The sequence below is a fragment of the Artibeus jamaicensis genome, unplaced genomic scaffold (genome assembly GCF_021234435.1).
Source record: "Artibeus jamaicensis isolate MK-2021 breed Jamaican fruit bat unplaced genomic scaffold, CSHL_Jam_final scaffold_1964, whole genome shotgun sequence".
NCBI lineage: Eukaryota > Metazoa > Chordata > Mammalia > Chiroptera > Phyllostomidae > Artibeus > Artibeus jamaicensis.
Genome location: NW_026522030.1, coordinates 18,963,119 through 18,983,246, shown reverse-complemented (window position 1 = coordinate 18,983,246; position 20,128 = coordinate 18,963,119). Strand labels below are relative to the sequence as shown.

The 20,128-nt window shown below is 43.3% G+C and overlaps 1 protein-coding gene across 3 annotated transcripts in view; it reads left to right on the top strand.

The window, feature by feature from the left end:
- The window catches only part of TDRD7 (tudor domain containing 7), a 58,546-nt gene extending 40,337 nt beyond the window's left edge, over nucleotides 1-18,209 (top strand). For all 3 annotated transcript variants that reach the window (XM_037140770.2, XM_037140768.2, XM_037140769.2), the window contains 7 exons: nucleotides 748-882; nucleotides 2,564-2,650; nucleotides 5,743-5,877; nucleotides 8,130-8,240; nucleotides 10,086-10,588; nucleotides 14,038-14,198; nucleotides 16,544-18,209. In XM_037140770.2, the coding sequence (XP_036996665.2) occupies nucleotides 748-882; nucleotides 2,564-2,650; nucleotides 5,743-5,877; nucleotides 8,130-8,240; nucleotides 10,086-10,588; nucleotides 14,038-14,198; nucleotides 16,544-16,764 (1,353 nt within the window). In that variant the 3' untranslated portion in view covers nucleotides 16,765-18,209. The remainder of the gene's footprint in view (nucleotides 1-747; nucleotides 883-2,563; nucleotides 2,651-5,742; nucleotides 5,878-8,129; nucleotides 8,241-10,085; nucleotides 10,589-14,037; nucleotides 14,199-16,543) is intronic.
- The last annotated feature ends 1,919 nt before the right edge of the window (nucleotides 18,210-20,128 follow it).

Below are 20,128 nucleotides of genomic sequence, written 5' to 3'. Positions count from 1 at the left end.
TTGCAAAGATAATAGAGGAAGATATTATAAAAGAAGGGAAAGTTAGATTAATGAAGATGTTTATTAAATTATTAGCTTTAACATTTTTAAAATGTGAAAACATACATGTCTGCAAAGAAGAAAACTTAAATTATAGAACAGCCATTCTAAATAATAGGATGAGATGTTAAAAATAAGCCTTTTAGAGGTTTCATAGCAACATTAGGAAAATATGTGTTTTAATAAGTAGAACAACAGTAAGTTATTTTATATTATGATTTAATTAAAGATAGCTAAAATTAAACCTTTACTATAATTAAAATTTTTTAAAATTTTCTAAAATTCATATGGACTATGGCTACAGATTAGAAAGTAGGCTGATAATGGGAGTGATTTGGTGAGAGTTTATTTTCATTTCTGTTAGTGTTGCAAAAAAATATGTTTTATGTAATAGTTGTTTCCCCTAAATTGATGGGGAGAAAATAAACTAAAGTTATGGACAATCTCAGCTTTTCAGACGATAGAAAGTGTTAATAAGTTAATGTATGCAAAAAGTCTACTTTGTGCCTGACATAAATGATACCAGATACTCCTTTTGGAGAAAGAGGTATCTAAATTAGCTTTTCACATTTAAGTTATGAAATTTATTCTGTGGTACCCATGCTCCAACTTAGAAGGTTTTAAAATGCAGAGACTTTCAATGAGGTATTTAGGGAGGCACTCCTATGCTCTGTTCTCAAGCCTCCCGCATGTCTTTGTTCGTTGCAGGTTGACGCTATGTACACCAATGTCAGGGTGACTAATATTTGCTCTGATGGCACCCTCTACTGCCAGGTGCCTTGCAAGGGTCTGAACAAGCTCAACGATGTCCTGCATAAGATAGAGGACTACTTCCGTTGTAAGGTATGGCAGAGCATCATGTACCTCTAAACTTGGTCCTAAGATTGCAGATAAGAGTGGTCACTAAATTTGTCTCGGTGTGAATAACTTTTGAATAGTTTGAGGTAGAACTTCTAGAATAGTGGGTGAGAGCCACAGACTGCATACTTTAAAACAAAACAAAGCAAATGCTCCCACCACTGGTTTCTGCATTGTGAAATGAGGGTAGTCGTAGTGTGTACCCATAGGAGTGTCATGAGAACAGGCTGCAAGCCTGCTTAATTTGCACAGTGCCTGGTGTATCGTAAGTGCTCAACAACTGATGGATGTGTCCCTGACAAGGTGCGGGTGATGGTCCTACAATGCAGCTGCCTGTGTCTCTGTCTGCTAGAGCCAGCCGGCTCCTCTGCTTTGGACAAAGAGGAAACCACAGATTTAGGAGAATAAAACTTCCAAGGCATCACTCCCAAGTTCTCTAGGGTCTCTGGGAAGCTGCCACCTCAGTAAATGAGGTTCTGCAGTTTAAAATGATTAATAAGCTCCTTACCCTTTCAGTCTAGTTTTCTTTTCTGAATCAGGATATGGAGAGGGTTCGTTTTAAGGTTCTAAGGTGATTTCTTTAGCTCCATTAGCACAGCATAGTCATGACCCAGAGTATGCTGTGGTTTCTGAGTGCCACTCCACCCCTGACCCCCTCGCCCTGGGAGTGACCCCTTGCCTCCAACCTGCCAAGCACAGTGAGGGCCTCGTGGCACTTATGCAGTACTATATTTTAGCCATTTGGGTATTTGGTTGTCTTACTAGAGTGTAGGCTTCCTGGGGGCAGAGACTGAACTTCACTGGTAAGCACCTAATCCATTTAGGTGCTATAGTGCCTAATCCAGTGTCCTGCATAGAATAGGCGTTTCAAAGTTTTTGCTGACTCAGGTGAAGCCTGTTTTCAGACTATAGCATAGAATTCAGGCATTAGACCTATAGATTTCCTCTTTGTGTGTTATAGATGTTTTAGATGTATCTCAAGGTCATTACCTAGGTTGGATTTGCTAGTCTGTAGATCTGAGACACCCAGAGAGGCTGATGTGCTCATAACCTGTGGCAGTGGAGGGCACTCTCAGTAGTCCCTGGTGCTCTTGTAACCCGAGTGGAGACATTGCCTGTGGGGAAGAACACATTCACCTGGAGGAAGGAGACTGGCGGGGGCCCCAGCGTCAGGTTGCAGCAGCAGAGGAGGGTGAGGAGGCCTACAGCCGTGATGTGTTGCCACTTCACTGGCCCTGGCATCCACATTTGTATTGGTGACATTTGTTTTGGAACTAAAATCCCATCTTTGAATCTAAATCTTCAAAGATTCCAAAAAGAGACCTATTGACAGCTAGCCCAGCCTCCTCACTTTTCATCCAAGCTGTTCTCCTCTTTGTCAGGTTCATCATCCTCTTCATGGTTAACTGATGGTGCCAGAGCTTGGATGAGTCACACTGACGTCCAGGCTAATATTTTTAGACACTTCAAAGGGGTGATTTATGCGCCACGTGCCGGTAGATCACTGCCGTCGGCAGATGTGGGGAAGCGGTGCAGAGGCCTCCACGCCCCGGGCATGCGCTGCATCCCGGTGGCATGTGGGCAAGGTAGCCAGCCCGGGCCACGCGGGGTAGCAGCGGGCTCTTCGCCGGGAGTGATAAAAGTGTCGTGCACTTCTGTTTTGCAGCACGTGACCTCAGAGTACTTCGTCTCCTTGCCCTTCTGTGGGAAAATCTGCCTCATCCATTGCAAAGGAAAGTGGTTACGAGTAGAGGTAAAATCAGTCACTTGACTTTTTTCCCAAGATTTTATTTATTTATTCTTTAGAGAGAGGGCAAGAGAGGGAGGAAAAGAGGGAGAGAAACACTGATGTGAGAGAGAAACATCAGTCAGGTGCTTCTTGCATGCTCCCTTCCCAGGCATGTGTCCTACTGGGAATCGAACCGGCAACCCTCTGCCCTGCAGTTCGACTCCCAACCAGCTGAGCCATGCTGGTCAGGGTGACTTTTTTTAAACTTATTATGAAATATTTCAGACATACAAACAAATTTTTTCAGTGGAACAAGCAGTTTGAGAAATGTAGTCTGACCAGCACGGCCAGTGCGCTCTGTGCATCCCACCCCTGGGGGAGCTGCCGGCTGCAGTTGGCGTTTCTCGTTCCCGTCCGTTCCTTACACTTTCACTGTGTCTGTGGCTATACACACACCTTTATTATCTGCGTATTTTCATGTGGAGGCAACAGAAATATAGACACGGACATATATATGAAACATTTATAGTAAAAATAAGTGAAGAAGGTGTAACTAAATGAATAAATGTTTTAAATATATATATTAAATAGTAAAGTGCGCTGGTTCTTCTGGGCGTGCCTTTCATTCTTTACCGCTGGGAGTTTCATCCGCGTGAGCATGTGCAGCTGCAGTTCATTTGTTTTCTTGCCGTGCGATGTGACAGCGTGGGCTGTGCAGGCAGTACCACCGCATTCTCCTGACTGCGGGTGTTTAGGTTGTTTCCCGCTTTCTGTTGTAAACAGCGTGGTCGTTACCAGGGCCCTTCCCGTGCATGTCCCCCAGGTACATATGTAGGAATGGAAGTTCTGGCTACAGGAAACACTTATCTTCAACCTCAACTTCACTGTCTTCAGCGTCACTGGATAGTGCCTTAGTGTCTCCCCAAAGTCACCCTTCCGCAGAAGCCGCAGCCCTGTGAGGGTCCAGCTTCTCTGCGGAGGCCCCAGTGCTCCCCCCTCCTGCCCGGGTGGCTTCGGCTTCAGTGGTCCCAGGCAGTTCTACTCCAGTCCCTGATCACTGTCTTATTTTCTTGGAAGCTCAGTTATGAATTTGAAAGGTTTGTTATATTTTATCATATATTTATCTTTAAAAATTGTTGTTGATTTAGAGAGAGAAACATCGATTTGTTGTTCCACTTATTTATGCATTCATTGGTTGATTCTTGTGTGTGTGCCCTGACTTGGGAATTGAACCCTCAGCCTTGGCATATCAGGACAATGTTCAAACCAACTGAGCTACCCAGGCAGGGCCTATCATATGTTTCTACATGTTTTTCACAGGGCCTATCATATATTTCTATATGTTTTTCAAGTATGAGGGGCTTTTTTGTTTTTACCTTTCCTTTCTTCCTTTCTTTCCTTCCTTTCTCCTCTCTGTCTCTCTCTATATATATATTCAATATCTAGTTTGCCCAATAGCTAAAGTTGCAAATTTGGGCCTGATTTTATTTTATTTTATTTTTTGTTTTTCCTGTTGGAAAAGCAGAAAATTATGGAGAGTGTCCATAGTTTTCATAAGATTTTTAAAGAAACCAGCACTAAGAAGGTAAGAACCATTGCTTTACTGACTTTTTAATATTGCATAGCAGCATTTGAGAACTTAATTATACTGATTTTATTTAAATAAAACTTGATCGTGTCTACTTTAATGAAAGCACCAATTTTGAAGAAATTATTACCATTAACCTGAATGTATGTCAGAAGGCTGAGATCTAGGGTTATATGAACAAGGGTTGTTCTTATATGAACAAGATATAAATTTCAAAAACATGGCTTGTTAAAAAGAACACAGCATTATTTGAATTTGAAAGCTCTGTGATGTTTAGTGTATGATGTAGAAATGCATGAATACTTAACTTTTTAAACTTCCATTTTGAAATAATTTCAAACTTTCAGAGAGTTGCAAAAATAGTTTAGAGTTTCTAAATGTCCCTTTTTGACCATCTCCAAATGTTACCATTTTAAATAACCATTATCAAAGCTGAAAATTAACATCAATATTATTATTAACTAATCTTCAGAACTTATCAACATTTCCCAGGTGGTCTTTCAATGTCTCTTTTCTGGCCCAGGATCCCAAGTTGTAACTAGTTGTCGTGTCTTCTCCATTTTCTCCAACCTGGCACTTGCTCTTTCTTCGTTGTTCATGGCCCTTTAAAGAATAGTGGTGTCTTTTAGGGTATCCCTCAACTTGAGTTTCTTCATATGTAGAACCAGGCTATGACATTTTGGCAAAAACACCTTTCTGCAAATATTCAAATACTTAAATGGATATCTAGTTTTTTTTTAAAGATTTTATTTATTTATCTTTAGAGGGGAAGAAAGGGAGAGAAATATCAATGTATGGTTGCCTCTCATATGTCCCCTGCTGGGAACTGGCCTGCAACCCAGGCATGTGCCCTGATTAGGAATCGAACGTTGGTGGTTTGGTTCGCAGGCTGCACTCAATCCACTGAGCTACACCAGCCAGTGCTACTGTTATTTTTGTTACTCTCAAATTGTGTATTGTCTACCTTTGAGATAGCAAAACTGCTCATTCTTTTAGAGATACATAGAAGTTAAGGAAAAATAATTAATTAAAAGCAGATCCTGTGTTTAAATGATGTATTTGTTCTTGACACGTCTAAGCTTTATGTGGTAACTATATATTTTGAACTTACTCTATACATTCCCTGAATTCTCTTTATTCTTTATTTCCTCATTGCTAAGACACAGTAGTTTTTTCCTCACATTTTAATATTTTGGAGAACATACTACATCTTATAATCAGCAATGTATAATAATGTATCAAATTGTTTTATAAGCAATAGTACCCTAGAATTGAAAACAGTGAATATTACTATATTAATTTTACTGATTATTACTAGTTTACTGATTATTACTAATTATATAAATTAACTAGATGTTGTTCTACTCTAAAAAAATACCTGTAAGTACATTTTAAAATAAGAGAAAATTGAATAACAGAAGTCTTTGTCGTCTTTCTCTGCAGTTTAGAGTTGTGCCTAATGTAATGCACAGAGCTGTCCTTATCTTCAGGACGTGCTGGTAAACGGGCGACACTTGTGTCCTTGCAGGTCATGAACGTTCACAGCAGCCGGACTCTGGATGTCCAGTTCCTGGACACCGGCACCGTGACATCTGTGAAAATATCTGAGCTCAGGGAAATCCCCTCTCGGTTTCTACACGAAATGATCGCAATCCCGTCGCAGGTACTGTGTGCTGGGAGAGATCAGAATGTGTCTGTGGTCGCGTGTGAGGTGCCCTCTCCACTGTGACCCTGCCAACCACCAGAGCCTGCGCGTGTCGCCAGATTGAAATGCCCTGAGTGTGGTTGTTCTCTGGGGTTCAGGTGCATGTCCGGCTCAGCTGGCGCAGACAGGCCAGTCGGACTCACGGGACACTGTTGGACGCATGTGTGTGTATGTGCAGTTGTTAGGTTACTGCAGGTTAGAGGTTCTGTTGATATTTTAATACGATATAACTGGTGCTGACTTCTATTCAGCTTCAGGGTAGCGCATGTCAGCATCTACCCCCCCAAGTTCCTAGTTTAATTAGGTAACCATTCTCTTTTGAAATCTGTTTATGTTTAATCATTTTCTTATATGATGTTACCCTCATAGATTTTAGTAAAAAGATTAACTTTGGCTTGTCCCTCCTCTATTGGTAAAAATTTATGATAAGAATTTTGAACTATTTTGAGTTAATTAAAATTGTTAAGAACTATTTCCCACCTTTAGGAGAAGTAGAGGATTTTATATAGAAATTAACCATTTGTTGAAAGTCAACTTGTTTGACATTCTGTCATTTTAAACAGCTTCTTGGACCAGAAGATGCCTTGTGCCACGAAAACACACTGAATGGAAAGCACATGCCTGTAGTTAGCACGGCTTTCCTAGTTCCTCTCACTGCAGCCGCCACTGCCCTTTCTAAAGCGTGACTGTTAGAAGCTGTCCAGCTTGTCATCAAGCCAGTTTTCCAAGTCACTTACGTTGGTGCTCAGCCAGCAATACTGAGAACTGTTAGACCTTCAGGTGCTCCTTTCACCTGATAGCACCTCTGGCTTCTGCACCCCTGTTAGAACCTCCCCCAGGGCCGGCCTTCTAGAAAAGACCCCCAGCTAGAGGGGGGGCGTGAGGGACCCCATCTCACTGCTTCTGAAAGTCACACAATATACCTTCTTTGAGCTACAGCATTAAAAGCCATGACAAATTTTTTTGTGTTAATTTTACCTATATTCATTGTTCAATAGTTACAAAGTTGGGGGAACTTTAAAGGACAGCAAGGCCAAGCCTCTGTCTAACAGCATCTCCCCAAGAGGCCGAAGTCAGAGCAGCAAGCCGATGGCCTGCTGGCCAAAGCTGACCCGTGAATACTGAGTTTGGGCTCTTGGGTCTTGCAGTGTTTTAAAATTCGAATCAGTTGCCGGGATTTAAAAATCAGACAATTGCACACAAAAATCTCTACTTCTAGCTTCTCTTGACAAAGCAGACAGTCTGACAGCATCGAGTGTTCTCCTTTATGGGGCAGTACTTGTGGGAGCTGGGGAGGTGGCATTTCCCCCGCAGGGCCTGCTGCCCAGGGCGCTGGCCCCACCTGGCCTCTCCATCCCTCATTACCATGGAGTGTGCAGCCTCATCCAGGGGGCGCAGGGAGAGACTTGGAGCCCCCCAAGGCAGAGGGCGTGACAGGGAGGATGGGGCTCAGAGGGGAGAGAAGGAATCAGGGATCCTGGAAGTAGGTTTCGTTCCCTTCACAGAATTGCCTCCATCAGTTCACAGGTTTCTGTGAGACTGCAGGGGGTCCCTGAGGTCACCTTTGACTCGCTGATGCGGCCACTCTGCAAAAGCTTGTGCGGTGATGGTGAAGGCAAAGAGCACTGGGGAAAATGAGGCTTTTCACTATCGGTGGATTTCACTGTTTTCTTGATTCTCATTACGATCTCCCTCCAAAGGCGAGCACAGATGCCGGCACCCACACGGTCCTCAGGAAATGCTGGGTGACGCGCACAAGCCTCTGAAAAGGTCTCTGCAACAGGAGTCAGTTTTTGTCCAATTGACACTTTTTCTGTCCAGTTAGGTTTAGAGGGAAGACCTGGCTGTAAGTCCCAGGGCTCTCTTTTTGGTTGTGTGATCTGATAGTCTCTCTGGGTCCCTTTCGCCATCTGTAAGGCGGTGCTGTCACCCTGCCTGTCAAGCAGGAGTGTTGTAGAGTGAGAAGTACACGCCATGCCTGGGGTAAGCCTTGGCGTGTAATGGGAGTGAGGAGGATAATAATGGTAATATAAATAGAGCCAGGAGTAAAGCGGATGCTTCAGCCTGAGTGCTGATTGTCATCATTAGCTGTGGCTTATTTCATCATTGCTCTCTGTGTTGGCAGCATCTGACTCGCAGGAAAATAATACTGACGTTACTCGTAAGTACCTATTTTAAGTGTTGACTTTTCCACCGTGTTTTCTTTTCAGGCTATCAAGTGCTGCTTAGCAGATATTCCGCAATCTATGGGCATGTGGACGCCAGATGCTGTGCTGTGGTTAAGAGACTCTGTTTTGAATTGCTCAGACTGTAGCATCAAGGTTAGTTATCTTACTGGCCTTGATAGATCTCGAAGGGAGCTGTCAGCCCTAGGGGCTCATTTGGTTTTTATAAGAGAATTTTATCAAATTTTATCTTACTGTAAACTGATGCTTTCACACCTGACACACTTTTGTAGTTAAGACATTGTTACATGTGTAGTGAGGAGACATTTCATTGTTTAATTTTAAGAATTTACTCTGTATCTCCAGTACTGTTTTAAATCTTGTATATAATGCTCCCATTATCATGAAGGTAGCAGATGTGGTTCTCTGAGCCTGGTTTACAGCATGATGAGGAATTACAGTAAGTGCCCAACAGAGGGCCCCACATACATCTCTTGATACGTGTTTTTAAAAATCATGTAAGTCCTGTATTTCTTTTCTCCGGAGTATAATAGATTATAAACAAATTATTTGCTTATAACCTTGGTTTTTGCCCTTTTTTCCCTAAAGGTTTCATAAACTGCTTTATTTCACTAGCCGGTTTTGTCTGTACTTTCGCATGTTCATATCACACATGTGGCCCATATTTCCACGAATAGAAACGTAAAGTGGTATTTCTCTGTTTTAACAGAAGCAAATAGTGTTGTCATTTTGTGTGAGAATTTAACAATGAAATGTCCTTCTTGTATCTTCATGAAGATCTCAATTATTCTAGCTCACTGATTTTCCTATCTTCATACTCCTCTTGGATTTATAATGTACAGTTACACACTTAATTACATACCATTTTATACTCTTTAATTGATGCATGATAATGAATATTATTTTCTCAGCTGCTTTTTCAGCTCCTAAAACCAGGGCATTTTAATGCTGATTATTGAAATGGCATTTGTATATCATAAATCAAGATGAATTAGCAGTCAGTACATCATTAGCACTTTAAATGATAAATTTAAATAAACTCATCTTGCCGGAAAAATATTTTTTAAGTAAATTACTGTGGGAGGATTGCCTTGCACGTGTCTCTGCCTTTCATTTCTAGCCTAATTCAATAAAAAATAGATGTGGCTGAAGGCATCTCGTTTTTGTCATTTCTAAGATAAACCAGAGGAGCTGAGGAGAAGAATTAACCGTCCCCCAGCCCTTGGGGACACAGGGCATTGCAGGCCCAGTTTTTGATGGATGGTATTCTCATGCAGACACTCAGCCCTCTGATAGAGAGAGCAGGTGGGCGAAGGTCTCCTGGGCAGAGGTGCAGAACTGCAGTTTTAGCCTGGAGCTCTCTTCTTCTTTTACTCCCAAGATCCCTCTTCTCCCTCACAACAGGGGGAGGGGGTGAGCGGCAAGGACCCATATTAGGACCACATAAGGAACGTGGGCCAGAGGGTCCTGGAGGGCACAGTGAATGTCAAAGCTTTCTCCTCCCTCGCAGCTGGAGAGCACACCAGCCTTAGACAGGCTGCTTACAGAACGCTGTGCCAGTGTTGCGATTATTAGCTATTGTTGAAGTCGGGTGGGTGATGAGGACATGGAGATTCATCATACTATTCTTTCTATTTTGAGTATTTTAAAATGTCATTAATAAAAAACATTTTAATCATGACATATAGAATCACTTCCTTTCAGTGATAATGACTCCTAGCAGGTTATAAAGTGCTCTCAGAGATTTTCAAAATCAGTCCATTTTCACTCCCATAATCTGGCCGCTTGTCTCTAGACTGTAGCTCATTCACTGCTCCTGTGACGGATAATTCATCTGACCTGAAATAAAAGAACTTTAAGTTAGTTGGGTCTCTTTTTTTGCAAAATGCCATGTTTTAATATTTAACATCAATATTGTAACCACCTCTCAGAACGTAATGTAAATTTGGATCTCAAATTGGTATTTCTTGTTCTCCAAAGGTTACAAAAGTGGATGAAACCAGAGGGATCGCGCACGTTTATTTATTTACTCCTAAGAACTTCCCTGATCCTCACCGCAGCATTAACCGTCAGATTACGAATGCAGACCTGTGGAAGCATCAGAAGGACGTGTTTCTGAGCAGCCTCTCCAGCGGGGCTGGCTCTGCCGACAGCAGGGGTGGCAACACCCTCCTTGCGAGCAGCACGGAAGACAGTGTCAGAAAGCGCCTCACGGATGGCAGCAAAAAGCCCACGGCGGATCCCACCTGCTCTTGCTCCACGGAGGAACTGCCGCCCCCTGTCCACCTGCCAAAGCCGGGGGAATACATGGATGTGTATGTGCCTGTGGCCTGTCACCCCGGCTACTTTGTCATCCAGCCATGGCAGGAGATACATAAGCTGGAAGTGCTGATGGAAGAGATGATTCTGTACTACAGTGTGTCTAAGGAGCGCTACGTGACCATGGAAAAAGATCAAGTGTACGCTGCCAAAGTGGAAAACAAGTAGGTCCTCGGGCAAAGCGTTTCTACCCCTAGGAAAAGTGTGTAGAGCGGTGATGAGAGCCCGTCATCCCCGCAGGGGGACGTCCAACCACACAAATGGGAATTTTGAATGTGAAGTGAGACCGATGAATCATGCCATTTTCTAATATTTAGAATTATGTCATTTACTTAAAAATCTAGTGACCACATTCCTGTTGAAAGCTAATCGTACCTGAAGTGAAGGTTTAAATGTTGTTTTCTACTTTTCTGTTGGAAAACAATATTTGCTTATTCATAAAATAATGTTTTTAATTTAATAACCTTTAATTTTAAAACTAAGATTTTTATTGTAGAAAGATTTAAAAATACAAAAAAGTACACAAAATTAAAACCAGCCAACCAGACCTTACCCTTGTTCACATCTCCGCTTATTCGTGGGATAGATTCCCTGAAAGAGGAAACCCGTTTGCTGACAGGTTCCTGATACGCACTGTCAGCTGCTTCCTAGGGGGCCTGCGCCACCTTCACAAGGTGCGGCCGTGCCTCTTTCACTGGCTTTGGCCGCGGGACAGTGAGAACCGTAGCTCCCTGCGTTTGCTTGGCGCTTCTGTCGGTTTCTCATGTTTGCACGTTTGGGTCCGCCGCCTCCTTTCCTGAGGCACTTGTGGTTTCGACCCAGTGGAGCCCTCGCACTGCCCCTGCACTCTGCTCTCCGGCCACAGAAGCCCTGGACAACAGCCCAGCGGTCCCTGGCCTGTCCCCTCGGACAGTTTTCTGAGGGGAAATGACCAAACGCCTTTGATGATGCTGAAAACAAGGAGCTGTCTCCCCTCCACCCAAGAACACACATGAACACACACGCTCGAAAGGTCAGACTGCTTATTTGTTCTATGAAATGCTTCTGTTCTTTAAAATAGCAAGTATAGGCATTTATAAAATTCTGTTATTTTCATGGAAGAAGAAAACCCAATTTAGAAGTCAAATTTGACTCTTAAAAGTCAAAAGTGTAGTAGCTGTCATTCTGAAAAGCATTCAACTTATATGTTACAAGCTTTTCATCTTCAAGAAAACATTTTTACTGTGTCAAGTTAGTTATAATCATAGCACGAATGGGTTTAATTCAGTACAGGAACATTATTGGTGTTAATTTGCCCCAGTCGCAATTCTTTGTAGGCTAGCTTAATCACAGTTAAACTGCTGTTACCTGTTATCTGAGGAGTGGATTAAAGATAATTAGTGGGGAGAGGTGGGCCCTATTTGGAGGCCAGAGTTCTCGAGGGGAGGAGACAAACTGGAGCCTGTGGCTGGGGCTTCAGACTCCAGCACCACCACCCCCCACCCCCGCCCCAATCCTCCGAGTGCCTAGCAGTTCTGCCCCAGGACTCTTGCTTGGGCTCTATTCAGTTAATTTGTCCCTAGATGAACAAGGGATGTCTTATAGATAAGAACAGATTACCTAAAAAGTTTTAAAAACTGTGTGAACTGAATCAATGCAAAATGTCAGAGTTTCTATCTTGCTTACAACCCGGGACTGTTTACTAAACCTTGTTCCCAACTATGGTCAGTTAAGATGTAGGAATTTTGAATAGATTTTTTTATTACAGGGCTTTACAAATCTGTTTCAGCTAAGAATAACCTGGAAAACCTATTAAAAGTGGAGGTTCTCCTTTCTCACCCCAGAGACCCTGATTCGAAGTCTCTAGGGGCTGGAACTCTGGAATCTGTGTTTTTAACAGATTCTCCAGGCGATTCACAAGCAGCCTTGCACCGACATTGGAAATCTGCTGTGAGTTTGGAACTTGAAAGCTAAGTAGAAGCACAACCTGTGAGTCTTCCGATGGCCCTCTGCTCACTGCTCTGTGCTTCTCATTCATAGACTGAGAGCACAGACCACTGTAATTCCCTCTGTATGATGTAAAGACATTGCAGTTGGTGGAAACCAAATGTTTTCATGTCTTTTTGTACTTAAATAAATTAGCAACATGCACCAAACTGGCATTTCCACATATGGAAAATTCTCTTTAATTTGGTCTGAAGTCCTTATATTTCCACAGCTTACCTTTTTGTAAATAATGATTATAATATTAATAATGGCTACCATTTGCCAAGTGCCTAAAGGTTAGACGCTTTGCGTATATTATTTCTGCAAATGAATTAAAATTAAGTACTACCTCTGAGATAACAGGCTCAGAGAATAAATACAGAGTGCAGGGTATGGAGCTGGAAAATGGCCTAGCCTGGTGGGACTTCAGCGCAGGAGTTTAGCCCCCAAAGTGCTTACGTACTTTGTATGATGCCTTTTTGTGTCTGTGTTGTCTCTGCAACTCCTGGGCTCTTGCCTGCTGCACTTTGGCCTTACCTGAAGGTTTCCGAAGTTTCCCCCAGAAGCCCCCAATGACAGACAGTGTTGAAGCTGGTCTGTCTGTAGCTTTCTTACTGTAATTCACCCTATAGCAGCTGCGTAGGTTTTCTGTAGCCATTCTCCACGGGGTGCGCACTGGCTGGGGAATCGGTCCAGCCCAGCCCGGCCCAGCAGTGTGCTGCGGCGAAGGGCCTGCCGTTCCTCTGGGCTTTGACCTGACACACCTGTGTCCAAGGGCGTCCAGGTCCACCACCTGAGGCAGCTCCGACTCGGAGCATTCGGGAGCAGAGACCGCCTCCAGAGACCCTCTGCTTTTAGACATTATTCACAATCAGGACTGTAGGACTCGAAAATGGCCCTTCATTCTTGAACTCCGAAGTCTAGGTTTTTCTCATTTTAATGATACAGACACAGAGGGGAAAAGTACACGTGTGAATTTCTGACACCTTGAACTTTGGATCTTCCTCCATGCACTCTTACCCTTTTCAGGCTCTTTAAGTGGTGGGTTAGATTTGTTTTATTTTGTTTTGTTTTTTAATGTTTTTATTTGACATAATTACACATGTCAGGTTTACATTCCTTTTTGTAATCTCTCCCCAGCCTCCCTCCCAGTCTCACTTTCTCTCCCGTTCCCCCCCACACCCCACCCCCCAGCTACACGGTAGTGTGTGCGTGCTCCACTCCAGACCACCTGCCCTGCGGAGCCTCTCTGCTTGTCTCCTGTGTGTGCCTTCAGCCTGGCCTGGTCCCGCTTTCACACACGTACTTGTCCCACATGTGTGGCAGTCCCCTGTCCCCCCAATGGAGTGAAGGGTCCCCGAGGGGTCCGCCTCGTCCTGATCGTCCTGCACGGCATTTCTTTTGTTCTCCTTGAGCTCCACGAGGCCTGAAAGAGGTGCTGGAGTGAGCCAACTCCTTCGCGTGAGCCAGTATACAACAGTAACCTTTGGGAAAAGAAGAAGCAGTCTCTTCAAAAACGTCCAGTAGTACAGTTTTAGACTTGGGTAGACAGCATTCTCAGTAATTTTTCTTTTTACCATCAAATATTATCCTTAAGGCAGGCGTTGACTTTGTGTTTCTTCTTCCCTTTCAATCCTTGGCACCTTAGGTGGCACAGGGTGCTCCTAAAGGGAATCCTGACCAACGGGCTGGCCTCCGTGTACGAGCTGGACTACGGCAAGCACGAGCTGGTCAGCGTAAGGAAAGTGCAGCCCCTGGTGGACGTGTTCCGAAAGCTGCCGTTCCAAGCAGTGCCGGCTCAGCTGGCAGGTAATTTCTATGGAATTTGAACTCACCCCCCAGCGCTCTTTATATTGTCATTTGATCCTGGGTACGTAGGAGGGCAGAATCATTGGCCTGTGGAAGGATTTTTTTCACAACTTCCCAATCATGATGGAAATAATTTTTCATGCTCGCTCACAGTCGTCACACCCTCCAGCTCTACCTGCTGCTTCGGCTTTTCCACACGCCCTGCTAGCTCTGGCTCCAAAGCCGTAACCTCAGGGCAGGTACAACAGTGCAGTCCGCTGTTTTCAGTCGGCATTTCCCCCTCTGTGGGGGCGTGTTTTGTAATGATTTTTAATAGCTGCAAAATACTCTGTGTAACCAGCATTTCCCTAGCGTTGCCTGTTTTAGGTTCTTTACACTCTGATTGTAGCATTAAGAACAGCCCTGCCACTGTGTACACGAGCCAAAGGAAATGAAGGCAGTGAAACGACCTGAATAACCAACAGGAGGAGAACACTGTACAGTTAAATATTTCATAATTTATTGCATAAATTATAAAGCATCTACATAATGGATTCCCACAATTATAAAACATTTCTGGGTCCCAGAATATGATCGCTGTCGTGGCCAAGGGCACCTCCAGTTGCGTTGCAGCTAACAGCACGCATGTGCGTGGTCTCACCAGTTCACACCAGCCCACTGACTGCCATTAAAATCTAAGGAGCTAACCCAGTACATATACGGCGGCACTTATTTGTGGTGTGTAATGAGGTTTCTGTCTTATCTCTTGTAAAAGCAAATGTCTGTGGCTCCTCTGTGTGTGCTCTTGCCAGCAGGTAGATGAAGCTCCACCTGGAGGTCTGTCAGCATTCAGGGAGGCCGAGGGGACAGACAAACACGCCAGCCGTCTGGGGCTCTCTCGGTCCCGCTCTGCTGGGGCAGGGGGGGCTGTGGCCCCATGACACCACACTGACTCCCTGCCCCGCTCACCATACCCACTGAGCACAGTGGCAGAAGTGACATGATCTCAGCAATGAAAGCAATTCTGTATATAGATTATTCTTGTAGTTATTGACTGGCTTTTATTAGAGAGAGATAATTTGCCTTGTTTTTGAAGTGTTTGCTGATTTCTTTGTGTCTTCTACCAGAATTCAAAGGACACTCCCACAGTAGTTGGACATAAACCAAAAAATGGCATTTTACACGTGGCTGGCTACTGTTGGTCTCTGTTGAACTCAACCTCTAAATTGTTTCCTCAGATTTTATAGTTACACATTTTTCATTTTTACTTGTTAGGGTTCATATTTTGTTGACAACACATGTTGTTAAACATGACAGTTGAACTGCCCGGTGAAGGAGTCTCTGAAGTGGGAAGCGTTGTGGCTGTGGTCTCGGGTGCCTGCCCCGTGCAAGGGGCTATCCCAGTCACGCCACTTGTTGCAATTCTCCCCCACGGTGAGGGGTGTAGGTTCTGGTAGTATCGGGAAACGGCAGCTTAGGGACTGTTCTGGGCCTCTTGGGGAAAATGCTTAATAATTAAAGAGTGTAGCCCACTCACTATATTGACAGCAGGTCATTTAAATTACATGTGAAACTCCCAGGCCTTTGCCACTATGGGGCATACTTTATAGTTTATCTAATTTAGATAAACTAATGGACTTAATCTGTTACTTTAATAGTATTTCTTGGAAAATACATATTGTCTCAATATTGTTTTAAAATCTGATCTAAAATTCTCTAAATTGAGCTCTCCAGTTTAAAAGTTACAGGGATTTAGAAATGCATGGGACCTGAAATTCATCTGGCCCAGCCAGTTTATTCTGTAAGTAAACCAAGGCCCGAGAAACAGACCGATGTGCCCCAGACCAGCCCACTCAACAAGAAAGAACTGGAATAGTGACCGCGTCTCCGGGCGTTCAGTCCAGGGCTTTGGCCATGATGTTGTACATCCTGATTTTTTAAAAATTGTATGTTATTCTTTTTTTTTTTTTTTTTACTACATCTGGTTCATCAGAAAAAAAGTCTGTAAGTAAGAGAAGTGTCATTGATACTCTTCCTATTTATCTCCATTATCAGTTTAAGTCTGCATGTACTTCATGTAGGGAAGTGGACGGGAGTTGTATAACTTCATTTTATGTAGCATTAAGTCTCAAAACTGTGTCTGTGAGTAAAGGTGCCGCGGTGGACGTGGCATAAAGGTGTACAGAAGTGACCCCATTTGGAACAGAAACGCTGTGGGCTGGGCTGCTTCGAGCTCGTCTGGCCACTGCTTCCCTGGTAGGCACGTCTAACCGGATGTTTTAGCCACTTTGGGACTGACGCAGTAGTTTTCTGTCGTGCTGGCCCAGAGACAGGCTCGTTTGACCCCTCCCTGCTCTTTCTCCTAGGAGTCAAGTGCAGCCAGTGGTCCGAAGAGGCTTCGATGGTGTTTCGAAATCACGTGGAGAAGAAACCTCTGGTGGCATTGGTGCAGACGGTTACAGAAAACACTAACCCGTGGGACCAGAAAGTGGTGGTCTATTTGGTGGACACCTCGTTGCCAGACACGGATATCTGGATTCATGATTTTATGTCACAATATCTGGTGGAGCTTTCAAAAGTTAAATAACCACTGCTTTTGTGACCTCGACAACTAACTCAGATTTTCTAGCAATAACAAGAGGTAGTAGGCTAAAAAAAACCTTATCTCTGCTACATGGCTCCGACTGCTGTGGGGACTAAAAACAGTGTGTTATGGTTTATGAAAATATTTATAAGTTGTGTTTGACAGAGTTGACTTTTCCAGGAGAATCGTACTTGAATTATTACTATAACATTAGAATAAACATGTTTATCAATGTAAAAACTGGCTGCCTCATCATTTCTAGGCTTTAAGATCTGAAGACCAAGAGTTTCCCTTTCTGTTCATCTTGTCTTCCTTGTGGTGCTGGGCTCTTTTCCAGGTAGACTGAGAATTTCGTGACTTAACTCTACCCTAGTGTGTCGTGCTGTGTCCCAAAGTCCCCAAACCATGGGACGATGACCCCGAGCCTTTAGCACACCGGCATTGCGAGTGGTGTTGCAGGAGGAGCAGCCAGGCAGACCAGCGTGCCTCTCCCCCCAAATCTTGAGCGGCTCCTCATTGTCCAGAGAATTGAGACTGAACGCCCAGGCCTTCTGCAGTCTCCCCACTGAACCTCACTGTCCACCATTCCCTCTACCAGTCCCACTGGACCTTTACCAGGTCCCTGAACCCCATGCATGTGCGTCCAGGATCACTGGTATTCTCGGCACGGGGAGAGCCCGGCAATCCCCAGATGGTAAATGCCCGCTCCATTGCTGAGTCCCAGCTAACAGTGTGACATCACCGAACGTGGAGTTGGAAGGAGATGCACCCCAGTGGCTCTCGAAAGCCTGCACTGCAGACTCCAGCACACCACTGTCTTCATCCTCCACAGCAGGCAGAAGGATGTCTCGCAGGCACCAGGCACATGTAACGGTGTGTTCTTGCTAGTGGATGGGCAGGATGAATTGACAGGGATACTGCAGAGGCCTTAGCAGGGGCCTGAAGAGGAGGGAGGGAGGCCCTGGACTAAGAGTGGAGCAAAGGGACCAAAGAAAAAACATTAAAGGCTTTTTGAAGTTTTTGATTAGAATTTACACCTTGGATCTAGAAGATAAGAAAGAGGAGGTGTCAAAGACTGATGCTGATGGTTCTGGCCAAGATGGAGGCATTTATTTCTGCACACAATCAAATGAAACAACTAATTTAAAAAAAAAGCCAGAAAATCAAACTGTATGGAAGTCCAACAACCAAGGAGTTGAAGAAGAAACATTCATCCAGACTGGTGCGCCAAGACAAATATGGCCCAAATGAAAGAACAGATCAAAACTCCAGAGAAAGAACTAAGCAACAAAGAGATAGTCAACCTAACAGATGCAGAGTTCAAAACACTGGTGATCAGGATGCTCACAGAACTGGTTGAGCGTGGCCACAAAATTAAGGAAGAAGTGAAGTTTATACAAAATGCTTGAAGTCATTTGCTTATTTTTATGTGATAAAATTTAGGAAAAGTGAGAATACAAAGAAGTTAAATACCAGATGTTTTAAGTTTTCCATGTAAAAATGTTTAAATTACCTTTCTAGCTTTTTAGAATTTATATTTAATATAATTAAAGTGATTCAAAATCCAGGAATGCTTATGCCAGTGGTTTAAATAATTATTAATGATAAAGAATGGAATAAATGTTTAAGTGAAATAAAGTAGTGTAAATGTTTTTATGATGTTTTCCTAAAAAAATAAAAAATTTTGAATTGTCTACAAATAAGGAAAGGTAGTTTCTATTTTACTGACTTTAGAAGTATTTCCATTACTTTTTAAATAAAGAAAATTGTGCTGTAGATGTAATTGGAAAAATTAATCCAGTGCCAGGACATTTGACAAACAAAAGAAACCCGACCTCTACCTCACACCATATTCGAAAGTCAGTTCCAGGTGGACTGAAGCCCAAGCAGGAGAGGCTACTGTAGGAAGCTAAGATAGGAAAACACCTTTATAACCGGGAGTAGGGAAGAAGCCTTACATATAGGACACAACGTGCTAACAATAAAGGAAAAGTCGAGAGACAAGACTGTGAAAGTGAAGAACACTCATCCGAGACGTCGTCATGAAGGCAAGAGCGGAGTGGAGGAGTGTGTTGGGTTGGCCAAAAAGTCTGCATGTTTTTTCATAAACCTTTTTTTTCATATTCACCAATTTTATGGATTTGGGTATTTTGAGTATGTCAGCTATCTCCTGTGTGGTATAACATTGATTGTTTTCAATTAATGTCTTGATTTGATTGCTATCAAATTCAGCTGACTGTGGAGCATTGTCCGGCAAGAAATCTTTAGCACAAAACTTTGCAAACCACTTTTGACATGTTTGATCAGTCACAGCACCTTCTCTATACACTGCACAAATCTTTATGCATTTCAGTTGTGTTTTTATCTTTCTTGAAATACCAAAGCATAATGTGCTGAAATGTTGCTTATTTTTAATGTCTTTGATATTAAAATGGCTACCCCCAAATGCACCAATTTTGATAATTTTTTAAATCCACACTGATATGACAGCTGCCACATACAATCTAACAAAAATTTTTAAATGCAATTAAAGACAACTAAGCACTATGAGAGCCATCTCACAGAAAAAACCCAAATGAACTTTTTGGCCAACCCAATATATACTGTACAGAGTTTACAGAATTTACAGGTGTATGTGAAACATTTTATTCTTGTATTATTATGTATTAACTATTGTATCACTTGCCATACAAACAACTTGTAAAGCTACTTTTCCCTCACCCTGTATATATGTTGTGGGAAAATATACTGAACATTTTCAATAAACAAAAGACTACCCAGAAGCAAAATGGGCAAGACATTTGAACAAACATTTCACAAAAGAGAAAATCCAGCTACCCAATTAACACAGGCACTCAACCCCAGGGAACACAGGTGTGCAAATTCAAACCTCAATGAGATAACCAACTCATGTACCAGAAATGGGGGAAATGCATCCATTTTTGTTCATTTCAAGCGCTGTTGATGTGCGCACTTGTGCAGGAGGCTTATAGAAAACAGTGTTCGCAGCAGCGTTATTGTTATCAAGCCCGCAAACGACCTAAATGTCCATTAGTAAGATGGATACTTAAAACCGGTGGTACACAGTGGGAACCTGTACAGCTGTGAGAGGAAACCTCAGCCACACGAAACAGCATATTAACTTCACAACATAGAGTTGAGCCAATGAAGACAAACGTGGAGAGAAGAGACAAGGAAATGACGCCCTTTAGAGTCGAAAAAGGGATCATCTTTCCAAGGGCCCAAGCCGGCTTCTGGGCTCGCCGGCAACGTCCGTTCTTGCCCGCGTGCTGGCCCCAACAGGTGTTCTCATGGACACACATTCCTGAACCTGCCCCCCTGTGTTGTATGCACTTAAAGTTAGATT